Genomic DNA, 19,582 nt, shown 5'->3' on the forward strand with positions numbered 1-19,582 from the left:
AAGGCTTACGGGAAGGACCTTCCAAGTCTCGCGATAGAGTATCGCAAGACCACCACCACGGCCTGACCCACGTGGTTTGGAGATGTAAACAAATCCGGGAGGAGTACAGTCATTGAGTTGTGAGAAATCACCGGGTTGTTGCCAAGTTTTGTTCAAACAAAGAAAGTCTAGCTTATGGTCATTGATGGTATCTTGGAGGAGATGTCATTTACCAGAGAGGGAGCAAATGTTGAGAAGACCAAAATTAGCAGTGTGGAAGTCCCTGGCGACAGGAGCATTAGCCCAACTAGCCAGCTGGGCCAACACGCTGGAGTTGACAGCTCGGCAGGTATTCCTGGGTAGCCGCCGGTGAATCATGGACCAGAAGGAGGGTATTCCTTTGGCGCCGTCGAGATGGAGGTTCCGCCGGGACCCCCGATGGATATACTGACGGCAAGGCTGAAAGGTAATGCCAGGGAAGAGGCACAGAGCTGGTGGTGGAGATCCAGAGTAGTGAAAGCGGAGGTTGAAGAGCTCCGCCGCAGAGTACTGGAGAAGGCCATCCACGGACAGAAGAATGAGCGACAGGATGATCCAGGCCAGTGAGAGGCACAGAGAAATCCTGCTGGACCACATTATGGAGTGGAGCAGGGAGGTGGTGACGTGGAACCAGAACGCAAGCTGAGCATGGAGGTGAAAATTAGTTTTCACTGACTCAGGGATATGGCAATCAGGTTGAGGACCGTAAGCGGGAGGAAAATAGTAATAAAATCTAAATGAGTGGGCTGCACAGATGACTCGGGTGAAAAAAGAAGTAAAAACACAAAAAGTTTGCCGGCGAGCAGCGGCAGCCAGACGCGCCAGCGTTCACTCAACCGGAAGTTCCATGAATGGTTTGATCCCAAACAAACCACCAGCTGACTGACTGGTTTAAATCTCTGGACTCCTCAATTACCAAATTCCTTTGGCAGGATAAACCTCCACAAATTAGCTTAAAAACGCTTCAGAAGACCAAAGCCAGAGGAGGACTGGATTTACCCAACTTTTATTATTATTTCTTAGCCAACAGGCTGCAATATATACCAAGATGGTTACCAAGATATCAAGATACCCATTAGATGAGTCTTGGTTAGACATAGAACAGACACTTTGCAATACAATAGAGCTTTCAGACTTACGATTTATTAGCTCAAGCATAAGAAAACAGGAAGGCCTCAAAAGTATTAGTATCAGCACCTCTCTGACAGCATGGTGGGAGTATCTAAAAATGTCAGCATCTTCACTAATACCATGCAGACACACACCCATTTGGAATAATCCTGATATTTTGCAAAATAACCAAATGATGAACTTTCTGGACTGGAAAAATAAAGGGATCCCATACCTGGAACACACATATGAAGGATTGGACTTCATCCCATTTAATTGACTACAGCAGCAAATGATCTGTCTCCTTTGGTCTTTAGCCTGGTGCTGCACAACCAGTAGGCTTTGATCACTGGACCTCAGGGACCTGCTGGGGGTGTAGGGACTAAGGAGATCACCAATGTAAGATGGTGCTTGTCCATGTAAGGCCCTATAGACCAGAACCAGGATCTTGAAATGAACCCTGAAGTTGACTGGCAGCCAGTGAAGCTGGAGGAGAAGCGGGGTGATGTGGGTGTGTTTGGACTTGGTCAGAAGCCAAGCACAGGCATTCTGAACCACCTGTCGATGGTTCAGGGAGGTTCTGCTCAGACACGTGAAAAGAGAGTTACAGTAGTCTAAGCGTGAGGAGATGAAGGTGTGGATAACTGTCTCAAGTTCAGAGCGAGACAGAATGGGACTCAGCTTAGCAACGTTCCTGAGATGGAAGAAGGAAGAGCGAACAAGAGAACTGACATGAGAATCCAGGGTGAGAGCTGGGTCAAAGGTCACGCCAAGATTCCTGACAGAAGGTTTGGTGTGGGACGCAAGTTGACCAAGAGAGTCTCTGACATTGGGAACCAGCTTGTCTGGGGCACAGATGAGGATCTCCGTCTTATCTTCATTCAGCTGAAGAAAGCTCCCAGCCATCCAGGTTTTGATAGTCTAAGCACTACTGGCGGTTGTGAGTGGGGCCCCTTGGGGGAGGACCCAACCTTACCTGGATGTCCTATGTCTTATACAGTCTGAAAGTTGTGCAAATGCAGGGATGGGCGTAGATATTGTGCTGGGATGAGGCTGGGCTGGTGCCCTCGGACTCCGTGAGGGTCTGCAATGCTGCTACTTTGGGCCCTGGCAAGATGGGCTGGGGTCTCCATAACCTGGGTGGCATTTTGGCAACAGATGTGCCTATTGGGGCCAGTGGGGGAGCTGGCTCTCTGGAGGGCTAAGCCCAACCAGCCATTCCTCCCCATCCCTGCATGTTTTTCTCCTCCTGCTCCATCACATCATCACACTAACATGCACATAGGACCTTGGGGGGTAGACAAGTCAGGGAGTGTGGGTATGGACCCCATTTCCGCATTCCTGTGGCAGCTTGCCCCCCAATTTTATTTGCACCTTAAACACTTCCCCCAACGACATTCCACGCAAACACACACTTAGGGCCTTGGGAGTGAGCACATTCAACGGCAGTTGGCAGGGGGATTTCTCAGCCTCATCCCGAGTGCCGGTGCCCACTTCCAATTTTAAACTGCTCTTAGACACTAAGGGCTGTGGGTGCAAGTGGGGTGGTGCGGTGGCATCAGCTGGCATAGGCCAGACGATGCCCGCACTACCCGCTCACCACAGCCATGGAATACACCTCTTCAACACACACTAACACTACATTGGAGCAGGCGGAGGGAGACTAGGGGTCTTAGCACACCTCTGTTGTTGCTTGGCTTCCTGGGGCTGGAGGCTAGGAGGGAGATCTGGCCGTCTAGTTGGGGTCTGGGGTGGTGGGTTGCTGTGCTCAGCTTTGGGCAGGGGAGCCTGCTCATCAGCACCCCAGCAGAAAGGGTCAAACTCTGGTAACCGGTAATGGTTGTACCCAATGTGCAGCAGTACCGGGACCAGAGTGAATAGGGTGTGTATGGGGAGCATGAGTGGGTGTCCGGCATGCATTTTTGTAAGTCTTTGGTTGTACGTGTATGTGTGAGCATGAGGGAGGGAGTGCATGACTGTGTTTGTGTATGACTGTATATATCAGGTGGGGCCTTTGACTCCTCCCTTCTCCTGGGACTTCTTTTGATGATATAGTTCCTTGTCTTTCCTCCCCCTGCCACACCTGGTGTGGAGTGTGGTGCCTTGGTCTGCCTGAATGTTCGTGGCTCCCGGGTCAGGGAATTTAAGATTTTTGGCATCTGACTGATCAATCCCGGTGGCTGTCTGGTGGGGTCTGGGTCCCTGGGCTCTGCTGGGTCCCCGGCAGGGGTGGTCACCCCTGGGTCCCGGGTCGCTGGGTCCCAGGCTTGGCCGGCTAGGGGTTGGGAGGCTGCAGGCGGGCCTGTGGGCTTGCCGCTGATGTCTCCCGGGACTCTGCCGGCTGCTGGTTGTGGCCCCACAGGGCGATCCTCTGTGCCTCTCGAGGGGGGCAGGGGCCTTTCTGGTTGAAGTCTCCTTGGGGTTCCTGTGTTCTGGGGCAGCGCCTGGGTCTCTGGGACTTGGAGCTCCCTCCGTCTCCTACACATTTTTGGGGGGCAGATCTGTGGTCCCTCACACTCTCTATTGGACGCTTTTATAGAGAAACCTTACATATACAAGCGCGTGTACACACACAGGTGCTCACATGGTGCTCTCATAAGTATGGGCTTGGGCACGTTCAACACATGTCTTAAGGCTGTCGTTGCCACTAAATGCACTGTGATTTATTATCATGTGATTGTTCAGTTAAACAATGCTGATTGTATATTTCACCATCAGGTTGACTCGGTGACAGCTTGCTCCTTTTGTTGTGTGTCCCTTTTTTCTCTTCTTTCTCTTTCAGTAGATCTAGAAGCAGACTCTTGTTCATTATTGTTTATTTTTGTGGACCCCCCCCCCCCCCCCAACCTCTCCCCATCTTTTGTATCTTCCTTTCTCTTTCACCTCTGTCTCCGTGTCTAGTCGGAATTACAAAGCATTCAAAACAATAACAATAAAGTTTTAAGTATCAGGGGTGACATTAAAAGCAGATGCTTTGATGCTCCACCTGAGAGTAAATCTGTAAGAAAAAAAATATTTATGTGTTCCTCTGAGGATCATTTATGCCCCCCCCCCCCCACCACACACACACACACACACACACACACACACACACACACACACACACACTCACACACACACACACACACACACACACACACACACACAGTGTTGTTTATCATTGTTCATTTAATGGTTAAATAAAAGTTGGTTTTGTGGAAAAACAAATGTTACTTGTTGTCTTTATCCTACCATTTATCTATGTGGGTTTGTTTTGACCCGAAATACCAAAAATGTCACTATTGTTAATCATTTTAAATAGTGAAAAAAAAGGATAATTTTTTTGGGTAGGTGTACTCTAATATTAGTTTATAACACATTTATAGTTTATTATTACTCATTCTATAAGAAAAAGAAATATATTTAGTGAATTTAAACAGTTTTTGCAGTCAAAAACAAGTGTTATATTTCAAAATACTGTGTCTGTCGAACCAACTAAAAAACAATTCACACACTGGTTCCATTTATATGACTAAGCCAGCAATTAGCTGAAAAACAACAGTTGAAGAAAACTGGTGATTTTAAGCCTTTTCAAGCATTTTTAAATCATGGGTCCAAATGGACTCGCTAACACCACAGGTGTAAACGGCTTTCTAACACAATACAAGGGTTCAATGATCTAGTTCATGTTTCTGTTTTAACCTGCATCCTGTTGGCTTCAGCTCTCTGCTTTTATTCTTTATTCAGGTTGAAGAGCTGCAGCTTGTCAGAGATCAGCTGTTCTTCTCTGGGCTCAGCTCTGATGTCCAACCCGTCCCATCTGACAGAACTGGACCTGAGTCACAACCACCTGTGTGGTTCTGTAGTGAAGGATCTCTGTGGTTTCCTGGAGAGTCCAGACTGCAGACTGGAGGTTCTGAGGTCAGTTCTCTGCAGCTGTTGAATGTTTTTCTGTGTTTAACAAACTAAAATCATTCACTGATGCTTCAGAATTTATTTATTTACAAAAAAATTTTTTACTCCAAACTTTCAATCTGAACTTTCACTTTTTTGAAACTTTTCAGTTTTTCCAAAAGTAAAAAATAATAGCTTTTAGAAGAAAAACAAGTTTCTGTTCACCTACTGATGCAGGTTCAGTGAGGAATGGAAGTCTCTGAAGTCTTCATTGTACCTAATGGAGTCAGACATGGTGGAGTCTGTCTCCTGAACCTTGATGATGTGTCTGATGCACTGAATGAATGCTAGAGTGGACACTTGGTGGACCACCTTCTTGTAAATGATTGAATGTCTGCAGGCGATCTAGTGGTCTGGTGTCCCTACAGTGCTGGCATGCAGCAGCTGCTCAGGGTCTTTTCTCCATGGTGAACAGTGTGACCTCATGTTTAACCCTGCAGCTAACGAGGACCAGAAGCTGAACTTTGCATCTCTTATTTAATGAACCAAGTCCTGGATGTGATGAGAAACGTCAAATATTTGGGTCCATTCTAAGAAGTGATGTGTGTGATGATGAGGATGTAAAGAGACTGTGCTGTGAGCTGTACATGCAGGCTAACACTCTGGTACAGTAACTGTAGCATGTGCTCAGACCACTTTAAAGTGACCCTTTGTCCTTCCTCTTGAACTTCTTTCTATACGGCCCACTTGTGCTGCAGCTCTAGTCAGGCTGTGATGAAGAAACTACAAGTGTCTTATCAGGATGCATGTTTAGGTCTTTTCCACCGACAATACACAAAGTAAGTGGGGTTAGCACAACTCACCTGGATACATTTCCCACCAGGCTGCAGCTCGGGCAGATCTTCAGTTCCTCCTGGTTCTTTTCTTCCCAGAGGAGGGTCGTCTAGAGCACACTTTACCTTACAACATCACTTTACCTTTACCACATTAATACTTCAGTAATGACTATGAGGCAGTACTTCTATTTAAACTTGGTTTCTGTAGAAAAAGTGACAAACAGAAAATGATAAAGACTGGAAGTGAACAAGTATAGGAGGAGTAATAATGAAATCAAGTGAACACTTGATAAACTAGGGAACAATAAAGAAAAACCAGAAGGATGGTCTGACTACTGGAATAAATCCATATAAAGACAAGGGAACACAGAACATAACACTGGAAGAGAAGATGGAAATTTGGAGGACAACTAAAGGATTGACTCTAAGGACACTAAATCATCTATTTACATTTAAAAGTAAAAAAAAAACTTTTACTGAATAAAATATTAAACGTCAGTTCATCGTGTTTTTGTTTCTGACAAGAAAAGATCAGTCTTTATGCAGATGATCTTTTACTCTTTCTCCAGAATTCTCAATCCTCTCTCTCCCATTCAGTAGAACTGATAAACTCTTTTTCAAGAGTTTCAGATTACTCTATAAACTGGTTAAAATCCACAGTTCTACCAATTAATTTCTCTTTTGTCAATTTGCTTAATACACAATTGGAGTCAGGGAATATCATATACCTGGGAATTAATGTCTCTCCCAAGTTGGCAGATCTAACCAAACTAAACTTGTCATGTTCTGTGTCCCTTTGTTCCCCAGCCCTCCAGTTCCCACTCCAGGTTCTCCTTTTGTGTTTCATGGCGCCCTCATGTGTCCTTTGTCTGCGTCTTTCCCCATGTGTCTCCTAATGTTTCTCCATCCCTCTCTGGATTCCCTTTTGTGTGCTCTTAGCGCCCTCATGTGTCCTTTGTCTGCGTCTTTCCCCATGTGTCTCCTAATGTTTCTCCATCCCTCTCTGGGTTCCCTTTTGTGTTCTCTTAGCGCCCTCATGTGTCCTTTGTCTGCATCTTTGTTGTGTGTCTTAAGTTATAGCCACAGCCTCTTGTTCCCCAGTTCATAGTTTGTGTGTCTCAGTATGTGTATGTGTTTGTGTGAGTTCTTCCCTTAGTCTTTAGGTTTAGTTTTGTGTTTTATATAGTGTTAGGTTTATCTGCCCTCCACTGGTTCTCTTCCCCATCCAGATAACTGTTGTCACCTGCCTTCCCTCCAGCCTCACTCCACACACCTGCTTCCTGTTTCCCTAATTGCTCCTCCCTGTCTATATAAGCCCTCCTTGTCTCATTGTTCTTTTCGGTCCATTGTTGTTTGTCAGCGTTATTTGTTCTGTCAGTCTGCTCGTCCCTCTTGTGCTTTTTGACTCGCTGGATTTTTGGATTTTGGCTACCTGCCGTTTGGATTTATTTTTGTTCTTCCTCCAAATAAAGGATTTTTACTTACATATCCACTCCTGCCTCTTGTCATCCTGGGTTCTGCATCTTGGGTCCTAACCTCCTGCTCCTAAACGTGACAAAACTACATCCCACTTTTAAAGAAAGTGGAAGATGATGTAAGATGGAAATCCTTACCGATATCACTCATGGGGAGAGTTGCTACAATTAAAATGATGGTCTTACCCAGAAGAAATTACTTATTTTCGATGATCCCAAACAAACCTCCAACTGACTGGTTTAAATCTCTGGACTCCTCATTTACCAAATTCCTTTGGCAGGAAAAACCTCCACGAATTAGCTTAAAAACGCTTCAGAAGACCAAAGACAGAGGAGGACTGGATTTACCCAACTTTTATTATTATTTCTTAGCCAACAGGCTGCAATATATACCAACATGGTTGCAAGATAACCCACTAGATGAGTCCTAGTTAGATATAGAACAGACACTTTGCAATACAACAGAGCTTTCAGACTTACCATTTATTAGCTCAAGCATAAGAAAACATGAAGGCTTCAAAAGTATTAGTATCAGCACCTCTCTGGCAGCATGGTGGGAGTATCTAAAAATGACAGAGTCTTCACTAGTACCATGCAGATCTTGGGACCACATAGGTCAATGAGCGTTTGCGAACTATGGACCTCGTACATAACCGCGTGCCCCATGAACTGAACTGTATGGCCGGTGGTGATATGCCCTTTTATCCCTCACGGATGCCCCTGTTAAGCCCATGGACTGTGGACTGCTTGATCCCTGTCCCCCTTGTCCCCATGGACTGTGGACTGCCTGATCCTTGCCCCTTTTGTCCCCTCATGGAGTCAACCGCCCGCCGGCCTCCCTCTTTCTACATTGCTACCTCCTGCAAGGATGACGACATCATTGCGTACCACCTGCGTTGGTGGCTCCTCCTCGTTATGCACGTGGGGACTATCCCGTTTCCTATCCTCTTTTGTTTTTGTGCCTGACCAGGATCCAAGACAAAGATCAAAGACAAAGACCAAAGACAAAGACCAAAGACAAAGACCAAAGACAAAGACCAAAGGTGTCCAAAGTCAACCAACGGTCATGAGGAAAGAACCCATCTGTGCTTCCCACGATCAAGTTGAACAACGTTCATGAGGGACAAACCCATCTGTGCTTCCGACGATCAAGTCGACCAACGTTCATGAGGGACGAACCCATCTGTGCTTCCGACGATCGAGCTCTGGCGCGATCCCCGAAACCAAAAGGGGGAATGTTGAGGGTCTGCCCTCATGAGGAAATTACTATGCAGTAATTTCTCCAAAAGACTGTGTCATCTGCGCTCTGAAGAGCAGAATATATTCCAGCGCCAGCTTCAACGTCATTTCCCAGGATTCCCTGCTCCCGGAAGTGGCGTCAAATACCGGAAACAAGTTCTGCGCATGTGCGGGAGCCACACGGAGTTCTCCCGCTGGACAGCAAAATCTATAAATCCCAGCAGAAACGAAACCTATTCCTCTTTGTTCTCAGCTTCGGCTGATGTTAGAGAGAGATTGCTTGCTGCTGCAGCTTCGGACGTGTGGGAACGCCGAACCGCGGAGGAGTAGCGTAAAATCATCGTCTGGCTCAGCGTGACTCCAAGGGACACCTTGAAGTCGCTCAGAGAAGAGTTTTTCTTTTTTTCCCCCTATCTAACTTCTTCTTCCATTTCTCCTATAGTTCAGAATAAGCAGTCACACCGCGCGATTTGCTTCAAAATAGAAAACGGTCTCTATCTTCCGTACCAAAAACGCCATCGGAACTCCAAGTAAGGTCCGTTTGTTTTAACTGTTTAATATCTGGAGTGTTTGTCAGCTGTGGCCAGGCTGGACAGGCTTTTTAGTTATTCAATTTGATTGATTTGTTGTTTTCCTTGAACTGAGAAACAATTCAAAGTGTTTTTGGCTAAGTTTCACTGGGATTTTAAGGTGTTTGGCAAAGTTTAAGGTGAAAGCCCCACATACACTGATTGCAGTGTGGTGGGGAGAGAGAAAAAAAAGTCACCTCACTGAGGGTCTCAGCTTACACACCCACGCACGCACACACACACACACACACACACACACACACACACACACACACACACACACACACACACACACACACACACACACACACACACACACACACACACACACACACACACACACACACACACACACACACACACACACACACACACACACACACAAATGGTTTGATCTCTGTGGTCAGCAGAACAAAGGCTCAGCCATTTTGGGCTCTCAGAACCCCTCCATTTTGATTACACCACCTCAGATTGTTCACATTATCATCTCATTGTTTAACCACTTGTTATTTGTTTGATAAAATAAGTTGGTTAATATTGTTTGGCGGTCTGCTTCAGAAGGAGCTGAAGTGAAGATATTAGTTAATAAATGTATAGCCAATTAAGATTTTTGCCTCAGATTGAGTTTGCTTGTGTGGTATGAAATTTAACTGCAGCTCGTTAAGATTCACGGAACGTTTAGACCAGATTGATAAGAGGTTTTTGATTCATTTCCCTTTCTAATTCAAAGGGTGGTGCCCCGAGTTTATCTCCGGATATCCTATTTACGTAATAAAATCGGTAAATATTTCCATATTTACGAATTTTATTGAAGAATCCAAAAAGTAAGTAAAAGCTTACAAATTATTCGTTAACCAATAGTACCCAACATAGACGCACACCTATCTGGAATAATCCTGATATTTTGCAAAATAACCAAATGATGAACCTTCTGGACTGGAAAAATAAAGGGATCCTATACCTGGAACACATAGATGAAGCATTGGACTTCATCCCATTTAATCGAATGGTCTCCCAATTTGGAATGGGTAAGAATAGCTTTTTAGAATATCACCAAATTAAATCTGTAGTCAAACAAAAATTTAAGCTCAATAAAATAGCATTACAAACACCACCAAGGGTATTCGACTTCTATAATCTCAAACCCCCCAAAATACTGTCTAAAGTATATAAGACACTGTCCAAAATAGACGATAGAATAGCAATCCCTATTGAAAAATAGGAGGTGGATCTATCAGTCAGATTTGACAAGAACTTCTGGTCCCAAACTTGTTTAAAAACTTTTAGAATGATCAGACACCCCCAATTCACAATTAATTCAGTACAAAATTCTACACGGAGTACACTATACAGGTCATCGGATGTTCAAGATGGGGGTTTGTGTCGTCTGACACCTGTAACACTGCACAAACAACATTCCTGACAATTACATTCACGCACTGTGGTCCTGTCCACCTGTCCAGGAATTTTGGGGTAGAGTATGTGAGGATCTGGCAAAATGTCTGAAATGTCATATCCCAACCACCCCCTCTCTTTGTTTACTGGGAAACCTGGACAATGTCCCGATTGAAACATCTTTGGGTCATGTTGTTCTGACTGCCATATGCATCGCTAAGAAAACTATCCTCTTGAATTGGAAAAATAGAGAAACTGCATTAACCAGTATAGAAATCTTTTGTTAGATCATATTGCACTTGATATAGCCTCTGCTTCCACTTCAAATCAATCTCTATGGGCTCCTTTGATCAGTTCCATCACATAGCGATGATGGGGGACCATTGATATTGTCCTGCAGGATGATGAGGGTGAGGGGGTGGAGGGTCTGAGTTTGGAGTATCCGGATGTTCCCTGGAGGTGGGTTCACAGGGGTGTCTGGGACCGGGGGGCTGTTGACGGAGGTGCTTGGGTTGCCTCGGGGGTGGACTAGAAGAAGAAGAAGAAGAAGAAGAAGAAGAAGAAAATATCATTTCTTTAGCGCCTCTCAAGATAAAAATCACGAGGTGCTTCACAAAAACAAAAAAAAGTAAAAGAATGAACAAGCATTTAGAAAATGTTTAAAAATATATTTAAAATGAGCAAAAATAGACGATTGGGATTTAAAAGAAAAAAATGTTATGAAAGAGAGAGAGAGTGAACAGGAAAGAGGGAAATCAGTGGATCCTGAGGAAGGTGGAATAGGTGGGGAGAGCAGAATAAAGAGAGAGTGGTTGAAGAAGGTCATACAAAAGCCAGCTTGAACAAGTGAGTCTTCAGCTGCTTTTTAAAGGAGACCACTGAGTCCACTGATCTCAGGCTCAGGCGGGGAGAGTTCCAGAGTCTGGAGGACACAGCAGCAAATGATCTGTCTCCTTTGGTCTTTAGCCTGGTGCGTTGCACAACCGGTAGGCTTTGATCACTGGACCTCAGGGACCTGCTGGGGGTGTAGGGACTAAGAAGATCACCAATGTAAGATGGTGCTTGTCCATGTAAGGCCCTATAGACCAGAACCAGGATCTTGAAATGAACCCTGAAGTTGACTGGCAGCCAGTGAAGTTGGAGGAGAAGCGGGGTGATGTGGGTGTGTTTGGAGGACTTGGTCAGAAGCCTAGCACAGGCATTCTGAACCACCTGTAGATGGTTCAGGGAGGTTCTGCTCAGACACGTGAAAAGAGAGTTACAGTAGTCTAAGCGTGAGGAGATGAAGGTGTGGATAACTGTCTCAAGTTCAGAGGGAGACAGAATGGGACTCAGCTTAGCAATGTTCCTGAGATGGAAGAAGGAAGAGCGAACAAGAGAACTGACATGAGAATCCAGGATGAGAGCTGGGTCAAAGGTCACGCCAAGATTCCTGACAGAAGGTTTGGTGTGGGAAGCAAGCTGACCAAGAGAGTCTCTGACGTTGGGAACCAGCTTGTCTGGGGCACAGATGAGGATCTCAGTCTTATCTTCATTCAGCTGAAGAAAGCTCCCAGCCATCCAGGTTTTGATAGAGTCTAAGCACTACTGGCAGTTGTGAGTGGGGCCCCTTGGGGGTCTTGGCGGTGGCCATGGGTGACTGCCTGGCAGCTGCATTGCCCCCGGGCGGGTCTCGGTGGGGGCCTAGGGGCTCGGGGTGTGGGGGTGGCCGGCTCCGTGTGGGGATCTGGGCGGGGCCTTGGGGGTTGGGTCCTGACATGTATGCTGCCGGGAAGAAGGCAGGAACATGCAGCAGTGCCTGGCCCGGGTTCAGGGGCATCAGGTAGGCCTTGGCTCCTCTGCTGTCCCATCACAGGGGAGGGGGAGGTCCAGGAGGGGGATGACCCAACCTTACCTGGATGTCCTATGTCTTATACAGTCTGAAAGTTGTGCAAATGCAGGGATGGGCGTAGATATTCTGCTGGGATGAGGCTGGGCTGGTGCCCTCGGACTCCGTGAGGCTCTGCAATGCTGCTACTTTGGGCCCTGGCAAGATGGGCTGGGGTTTCCATGCCCTGGGTGGCATTTTAACAACAGGGGTGCCTACTGGGGCCAGTGGGAGAGCGGGCTCCCTGGAGGGCTAAGCCCAACCAGCCATTCCTCCCCATCCCTGCATATTTTTCTCCTCCTGCTCCCTCACATCATCACACAAACATGCACATAGGACCTTGGGGGGTAGACAAGCCAGGGAGTGTGGGTATGGACCCCATTTCCGCATTCCTGTGGTAGCCTGCCCCCCAATTTTATTTGCACCTTAAACACTTCCACCAACGACATTCCACGCAAACACACACTTAGGGCCTTGGGAGTGAGCACATTCAACGGCAGTTGGAGGGGGATTTCTCAGCCTCATCCCGAGTGCCGGTGCCCACTTCCAATTTTAAACTGCTCTTAGACACCGAGGGCTGTGGGTGCAAGTGGGGTGGTGCGGTGGCATCAGCTGGCATAGGCCAGACGATGCCCGCACTGCCCGCTCACCACAGCAATGGAATACACCTTATCAACACACTAACACTACATTGGAGCAGGTGGAGGGAGACTAGGGGTCTTAGCACACCTCTCTTGTTGCTTGGCTTCCTGGTGCTGGAGGCTAGGAGGGAGATCTGGCCGTCTGGTTGGGGTCTGGGGTGGTGGGTTGCTGTGCTCAGCTTTGGGCGGGGGAGCCTGCTCATCAGCACCCCAGCAGAAAGGGTCAAACTCTGGTAACCGGTAATGGTTGTACCCCATGTGCAGCAGTACCGGGACCAGAGTGAATAGGGTGTGTATGGGGAGCATGAGTGGGTGTCCGGCATCATTTTTGTAAGTCTTTGGTTGTACGTGTATGTGTGAGCATGAGGGAGGGAGTGTATGACTGTGTTTGTGTATGACTGTATCTGTCAGGAGGGGCCTTGGACTCCTCCCTTCTCCTGGGACTCCTTTTGATGATATAGTTCCTCGTCTCCTCTCCCCCTGCCACACCTGGTGTGGAGTGTGGTGCCTTGGTCTGCCTGAATGTTCGTGGCTCCCGGGTCAGGGAATTTAAGATTTTTGGCATCTGCCTGATAAATCCCGGTGGCTGTCTGGTGGGGTCTGGGTCCCTGCTCTCTGCATGGTCCCCGGCGGGGGTGGCCGCCCCTTGGTCCCGGGTCGCTGGGTCCCGGGCTCGGCCGGCTAGGGGTTGGGAGGCTGCGGGCAGGCCTGTGGGCTTGCCGCTGATATCTCCCGGGACTCTGCCGGCTGCTGGTTGTGGCCCCACGGGGTGATCCTCTTTGCCTCTCGGTGGGGGCAGAGGCCTTTCTGGTTGCAGTCTCCTTGGGGTTCTGTGTTCTGGGGCAGCGCCTGGGTCTCTGGGACTTGGAGCTCCCTCCGTTTCCTACACATTTTTGGGGGGCAGATCTGTGGTCCCTCACACTCTATTGGACGCTTTTATAGAGAAAGGAGCGTGTGTACACACACAGGTGCTCACATGGTGCTCTCATAAGTATGGGCTTGGGCACATTCAACACATGTCTTAAGGCTGTCATTGCCACTAAATGCACTGTGATTTATTATCATGTGATTGTTCAGTTAAACAATGCTGATTGTATATTTCTTCAAGTTGACTCAGCGATAGCTTGCTCCTGTTGTTGTGTGTCCCTTTTTTTCTCTTCTTTCTCTTTCGGTAGGTCTAGAAGCAGACTCTTGTTCATTATTGTTTATTTTTGTGGAAACCTCCCCCACCCCCCCTAACCTCTCCCCATCTTGTGTCTCTTCCTTTCTCTTTCACCTCTGACTCAGTGTCTGGTCCGAATTACAAAGCATTTAAAAACAATAACAATAAAGTTATAAGTATCAGGCGTGACATTAAAAGCAGACGCTTTGATGCTCCACCTGAGAGTAAATCTGTAAGGCTTGTTACCAGCATTCAGACATCAATTTTGTTTGCTTCACAGCCAGACAGGACACGGGGAACAAAAAATAAAAAAAAAGCTATGTGTTCCTCTAAGGATCAATTATGACCCACATCACCAACACACACACACACGCACACACGCACGCACACACACACACACACACACACACACACACACACACACACACACACGCACGCACGCACGCACACACACACACACACACACACGTGTTTTTATGGGTTTGTGTGGACTACGTTTTCTGAGTTTTTTGTCTGGACCCTGGCTTCCACTATAGCCAGAATGGTGCAAAAATTATGTTTAACTCTAGGTGGGACAAAGGAAGCTTCCTCTAGGATTTTGGTTGTGTGGACCGGGTAAATGTCCACACAACGGTGAATGTCCACACAATGTTGGTCTCCCGTCAGGGGTTGGTCCACACAAACCCATAAAGACAAGTGCACACACACACACACACACACACACACACACACACACACACACACACACACACACACACACACACACACACAGTGTTGTTTATCATTGTTCATTTAATGGTTAAATAGCATACACACAGACACACAGTGTTGTTTATCATTGTTCATTTAATGGTTAAATAAAAGTTGGTTTTGTGGAAAAACAAATGTTACTTGTTGTCTTTATCCTACCATTTATCTATGTGGGTTTGTTTTGACCCGAAATACCAAAAATGTCACTATTGTTAATAATTTTAAATAGTAAAAAAAAAACAAAGAATATTTTTTGGGTAGGTGTACTCTAATATTAGTTTATAACACATTTATAGTTTATTATTACTCATTCTATAAGAAAAAGAAATATATTTAGTGAATTTAAACAGTTTTTGCAGTCAAAAACGAGTGTTATATTTTAAAATACTGTGTCTGTGGAGCCAACTAATAAACAATTCACACACTGGTTCCATTTATATGACTAAGCCAGCAATTAGCTGAAAAACAACAGTTGAAGAAAACCGGTGATTTTAAGCCTTTTCAAGCATTTTTAAATCATGGGTCCAAATGGACTCGCTAACACCACAGGTGTAAACGGCTTTCTAACACAATACAAGGGTTCAATGATTTAGTTCATGTTTCTGTTTTAACCTGCATCCTGTTGGCTTCAGCTCTCTGCTTTTATTCTTTATTCAGGTTGAAGAGCTGCAGCTTGTCAGAGATCAGCTGTTCTTCTCTGGGCTCAGCTCTGATGTCCAACCCGTCCCATCTGACAGAACTGGACCTGAGTTACAACCACCTGTGTGGTTCTGTAGTGAAGGATCTCTGTGGTTTCCTGGAGAGTCCAGACTGTAGACTGGAGGTTCTGAGGTCAGTTCTCTGCAGCTGTTGAAGGTTTTTCTGTGTTTAACAAACTAAAATCATTCATTGATGCTTCAGAATTTATTTATTTACAAAAACTTTTTTACTCCAAACTTTCAATCTGAACTTTCATTTTTTTGGAACTTTTCAGTTTTTCCAAAAGTAAAAATAAAGTTTTTAGAAGAAAAACAAGTTTCTGTTCACCTACTGATGCAGGTTCAGTGAGGAATGGAAGTCTCTGAAGTCTTAATTGTACCTAATGGAGTCAGACATGGTGGAGTCTGTCTCCTGAACCTTGATGATGTGTCTGATGCACTGAATGAATGCTAGAGTGGACACTTGGTGGGCCACCTTCTTGTAAGTGATTGAATGTCTGCAGGTGATCTAGTGGTCTGGTGTCCCTACAGTGCTGGCATGCAGCAGCTGCTCAGGGTCTTTTCTCTATGGTGAACAGTGTGACCTCATGTTTAACCCTGCAGCTAACGAGGACCAGAAGCTGAACTTTGCATCTTTTATTTAATGAACCAAGTCCTGGATGTGATGAGAAACGTCACATATTTGGGTCCATTCTAAGAAGTGATGTGTGTGATGATGAGGATGTAAAGAGACTGTGCTGTGAGCTGTACATGCAGGCTAACACTCTGGTACAGTAACTGTAGCATGTGCTCAGACCACTTTAAAGTGACCCTTTGTCCTTCCTCTTGTACTTCTTTCTATACGGCCCACTTGTGCTGCAGCTCTAGTCAGGCTGTGATGAAGAAACTACAAGTGTCTTATCAGGATGCATGTTTAGGTATTTTCCACCGACAATACACAAAGTAAGTGGGATTAGCACAACTCACCTGGACACCTTTTCCATCAGGCTGCAGCTTGGGCAGAACTTCAGTTCCTCCTGGTTCTTTTCTTCCCAGAGGAGGGTCGTCTAGAGCACACTTTACCTTACAGCGTCACTTTATCTTTACCACAGTAATACTTCAGTAATGACTATGAGGCAGTACTTCTATTTAAACTTGGTTTCTGTATAAAAAGTGACAAACAGAAGATGATAAAGACTGGAAGTGAACAAGTATAGGAGGAGTAATAATGAAATCAAGTGAACACTTGGGATGGACTATAAACATAAGGATAAACTAGGGAGCAATAAAGAAAAACCAGAAGGATGGTCCGACTACTGGAATAAATCCATATAAAGACAAGGGAACACGGAACATAACACTGGAAGAGAAGATGGAAATGGGGAGGACAACTAAAGGATTGACTCTAAGGACACTAAATCATCTATTTACATTTAAAAGTTAAAAAAACTTTTACTGAATAAAATATTAAACGTCAGTTCATCATGTTTTTGTTTCTGACAAGAAAAGATCAGTCTTTATGCAGATGATGTTTTACTCTTTCTCCAGAATTCTCAATCGTCTCTCTCCCATTCAGTAGAACTGATAAACTCTTTTTCAAGAGTTTCATATTACTCTATAAAATGGTTAAAATCCACAGTTCTACCAATTAATTTCTGTTTTGTCAATTTACTTAATACACAATTGGAGTCAGGGAATATCACATACCTGGGAATTAATATCTCTCCCAAGTTAGCAGATCTAACCAAACTAAACTACATCCCATTTTTAAAGAAAGTGGAAGATGATCTTGCAAGATGGAAATCCTTACCAATATCACTCATGGGGAGAGTTGCTACAATTAAAATGATGGTCTTACCCAGAATAAATTACTTATTTTCGATGATCCCAAACAAACCACCAGCTGACTGACTGGTTTAAATCTCTGGACTCCTCGATTACCAAATTCCTTTGGCAGGATAAACCTCCATGAATTAGCTTAAAAACACTTCAGAAGACCAAAGACAGAGGAGGACTGGATTTACCCAAGTTTTATTATTATTTCTTAGCCAACAGGCTGCAATAAATACCAAGAAGGTTGCAAGATAACCTACTAGATGAGTCCTGGTTAGATATAGAACAGACACTTTGCAATACGATAGAGCTTTCAGACTTACCATTTATTAGCTCAAGCATAAGAAAACATGAAGGCTTCAAAAGTATTAGTATCAGCACATCTGACAGTAAGTAAAAGTGTATTTATATAGCGCCTTTCACAGATATAAATCACAAAGCGCTGTACAACATGATAAAGATCAGGGCAAATACCTCTAACCAATAAAAACATCAGAAAAACAATAGCAGTGATAAACGTAGAAAATAAAATCATGAGTATAAACAAAGTGAAGGTGTGAACCCGAACAAAGCCATCTTTTTGAACATTTAGGGAGGGAACGCCTGGATGAAAAGGTGAGTTTTTAGATGATTTTTAAAGACCTCTACAGTGTTGGAGATTTGAAGGCAGACTTTTCCAAAGTCTGGGTGCAATAGTCTGAAAGGCCCTGTCCCCTTTGGTTTTCAGTCTGGTTCGAGGAACAGCCAGGAGGTTTTCAGATGTGGATCTAAGCTTCCGAGAGGTGGTGTGTGGGGATAAAAGCTCAGATAGGTAGCTTGGAGCCTGGTTGTTAAGAGCTCTATAGGTCAGGACTAAAACTTTAAACTGAATTCTATATTCTACCGGGAGCCAGTGGAGGGACTGTAAAACTGGAGTGATGTGAGCTTGTCTGCTGGATTTGGTTAGGAGTCTGGCTGCCGCATTGTGGATGGCTTGAAGGCGTGAGAGGGAGGTTTTGCTGAGACCAGTAAAAAGAGCGTTACAAAAGTCTAAGCGTGATGACACAAAGGCATGGATGATTTTTTCCAGATCTGCAGTAGTAGACAGCATGGTGGGAGTATCTAAAAATGACAGCGTCTTCACTAGTACCATGCAGACGCACACCTATCTGGAATAATCCTGATATTTTGCAAAATAACCAAATGATGAACCTTCCAGTGTCATGTTTGAGGGTAATTTCTTGACCCACGACATGAAGAATCACCACCGAGAGACAGAAGGTAAGTTTAAATGATTTATTTTGAATGGGAGAGGTAGACAAAGCTTCTGCAGGACTGGAGGGATCCGTGGGGTCTGAGAGAGGAAGAGAGGTCAGAGTCTGGAGCAACGTCAGACGATGGAGAAATAAAAAGGCTTACTGTTTCCTGGATGATCCGGTATTTTGTGGGGGGGTTAGTCAGACCTGGCTGGATGGGGAGACCGAGGAGCTGCAGGTGGATAGGTGGGTGACGGAGAGCTGGCGATCAGGGGCAAACAGCAGGACTGGAATGTGGTTGATGGTTCCGGAGATATAGCAGAGAGTGTAGATGAACAGATGACTGGAACCTGGAGGAATCAGGAGGGCAGAGCAGGTTACCTGCCAGAAGGGCAGGAACAGGCGGCCAAACAAATTCTAAAATTGTTTTTAGGAAGGTCAAAAGGAGGGCTAGAAACTACCCAAGACTGAGTATCATCTGGCAATGGTGAGATGTCCAGCTGCTCCTTAAATCCCCTGATCGCTGATGAGCTGATTTGGCACAGCTGGGCTCTCCAGACACACCCACCTGTAAACAACACTCAGCAGAGATGGTTACGCAGCACAGATCATGACATCCGGACTGGAAAAATAAAGGGATCCTATACCTGGAACACACACATGAAGAATTGGACTTCATACCATTTAATCGAATAGTCTCCCAATTTGGAATAGATAAGAATAGCTTTTTAGAATATCACCAAATAAAATCTGTAGTCAAACAAAAATTTAAGCTCAATAAAATAGAATTACAAACACCACCAAGGGTATTTGACTTCTGTTATCTCAAACCCCCCAAAATACTGTCTAAAGTATATAAGACACTGTCCAAAATAGACTATAGAATAGCAATCCCTATTGAA

General features: G+C 45.2%; 1 protein-coding gene across 4 annotated transcripts in view; it reads left to right on the plus strand.

Moving 5' to 3' along the window:
• LOC107374641 (NLR family CARD domain-containing protein 3) overlaps positions 1 to 19,582 on the plus strand; it is a 60,183-nt gene that overhangs the window by 22,804 nt on the left and 17,797 nt on the right. For all 4 annotated transcript variants that reach the window (XM_070543779.1, XM_070543780.1, XM_070543778.1 and 1 more), the window contains exons 8-9: positions 4,855 to 5,028; positions 15,593 to 15,766. In XM_070543779.1, the coding sequence (XP_070399880.1) occupies positions 4,855 to 5,028; positions 15,593 to 15,766 (348 nt within the window). The remainder of the gene's footprint in view (positions 1 to 4,854; positions 5,029 to 15,592; positions 15,767 to 19,582) is intronic.

The sequence above is a fragment of the Nothobranchius furzeri genome, chromosome 13, assembly GCF_043380555.1.
Source record: "Nothobranchius furzeri strain GRZ-AD chromosome 13, NfurGRZ-RIMD1, whole genome shotgun sequence".
Classification (NCBI taxonomy): domain Eukaryota; kingdom Metazoa; phylum Chordata; class Actinopteri; order Cyprinodontiformes; family Nothobranchiidae; genus Nothobranchius; species Nothobranchius furzeri.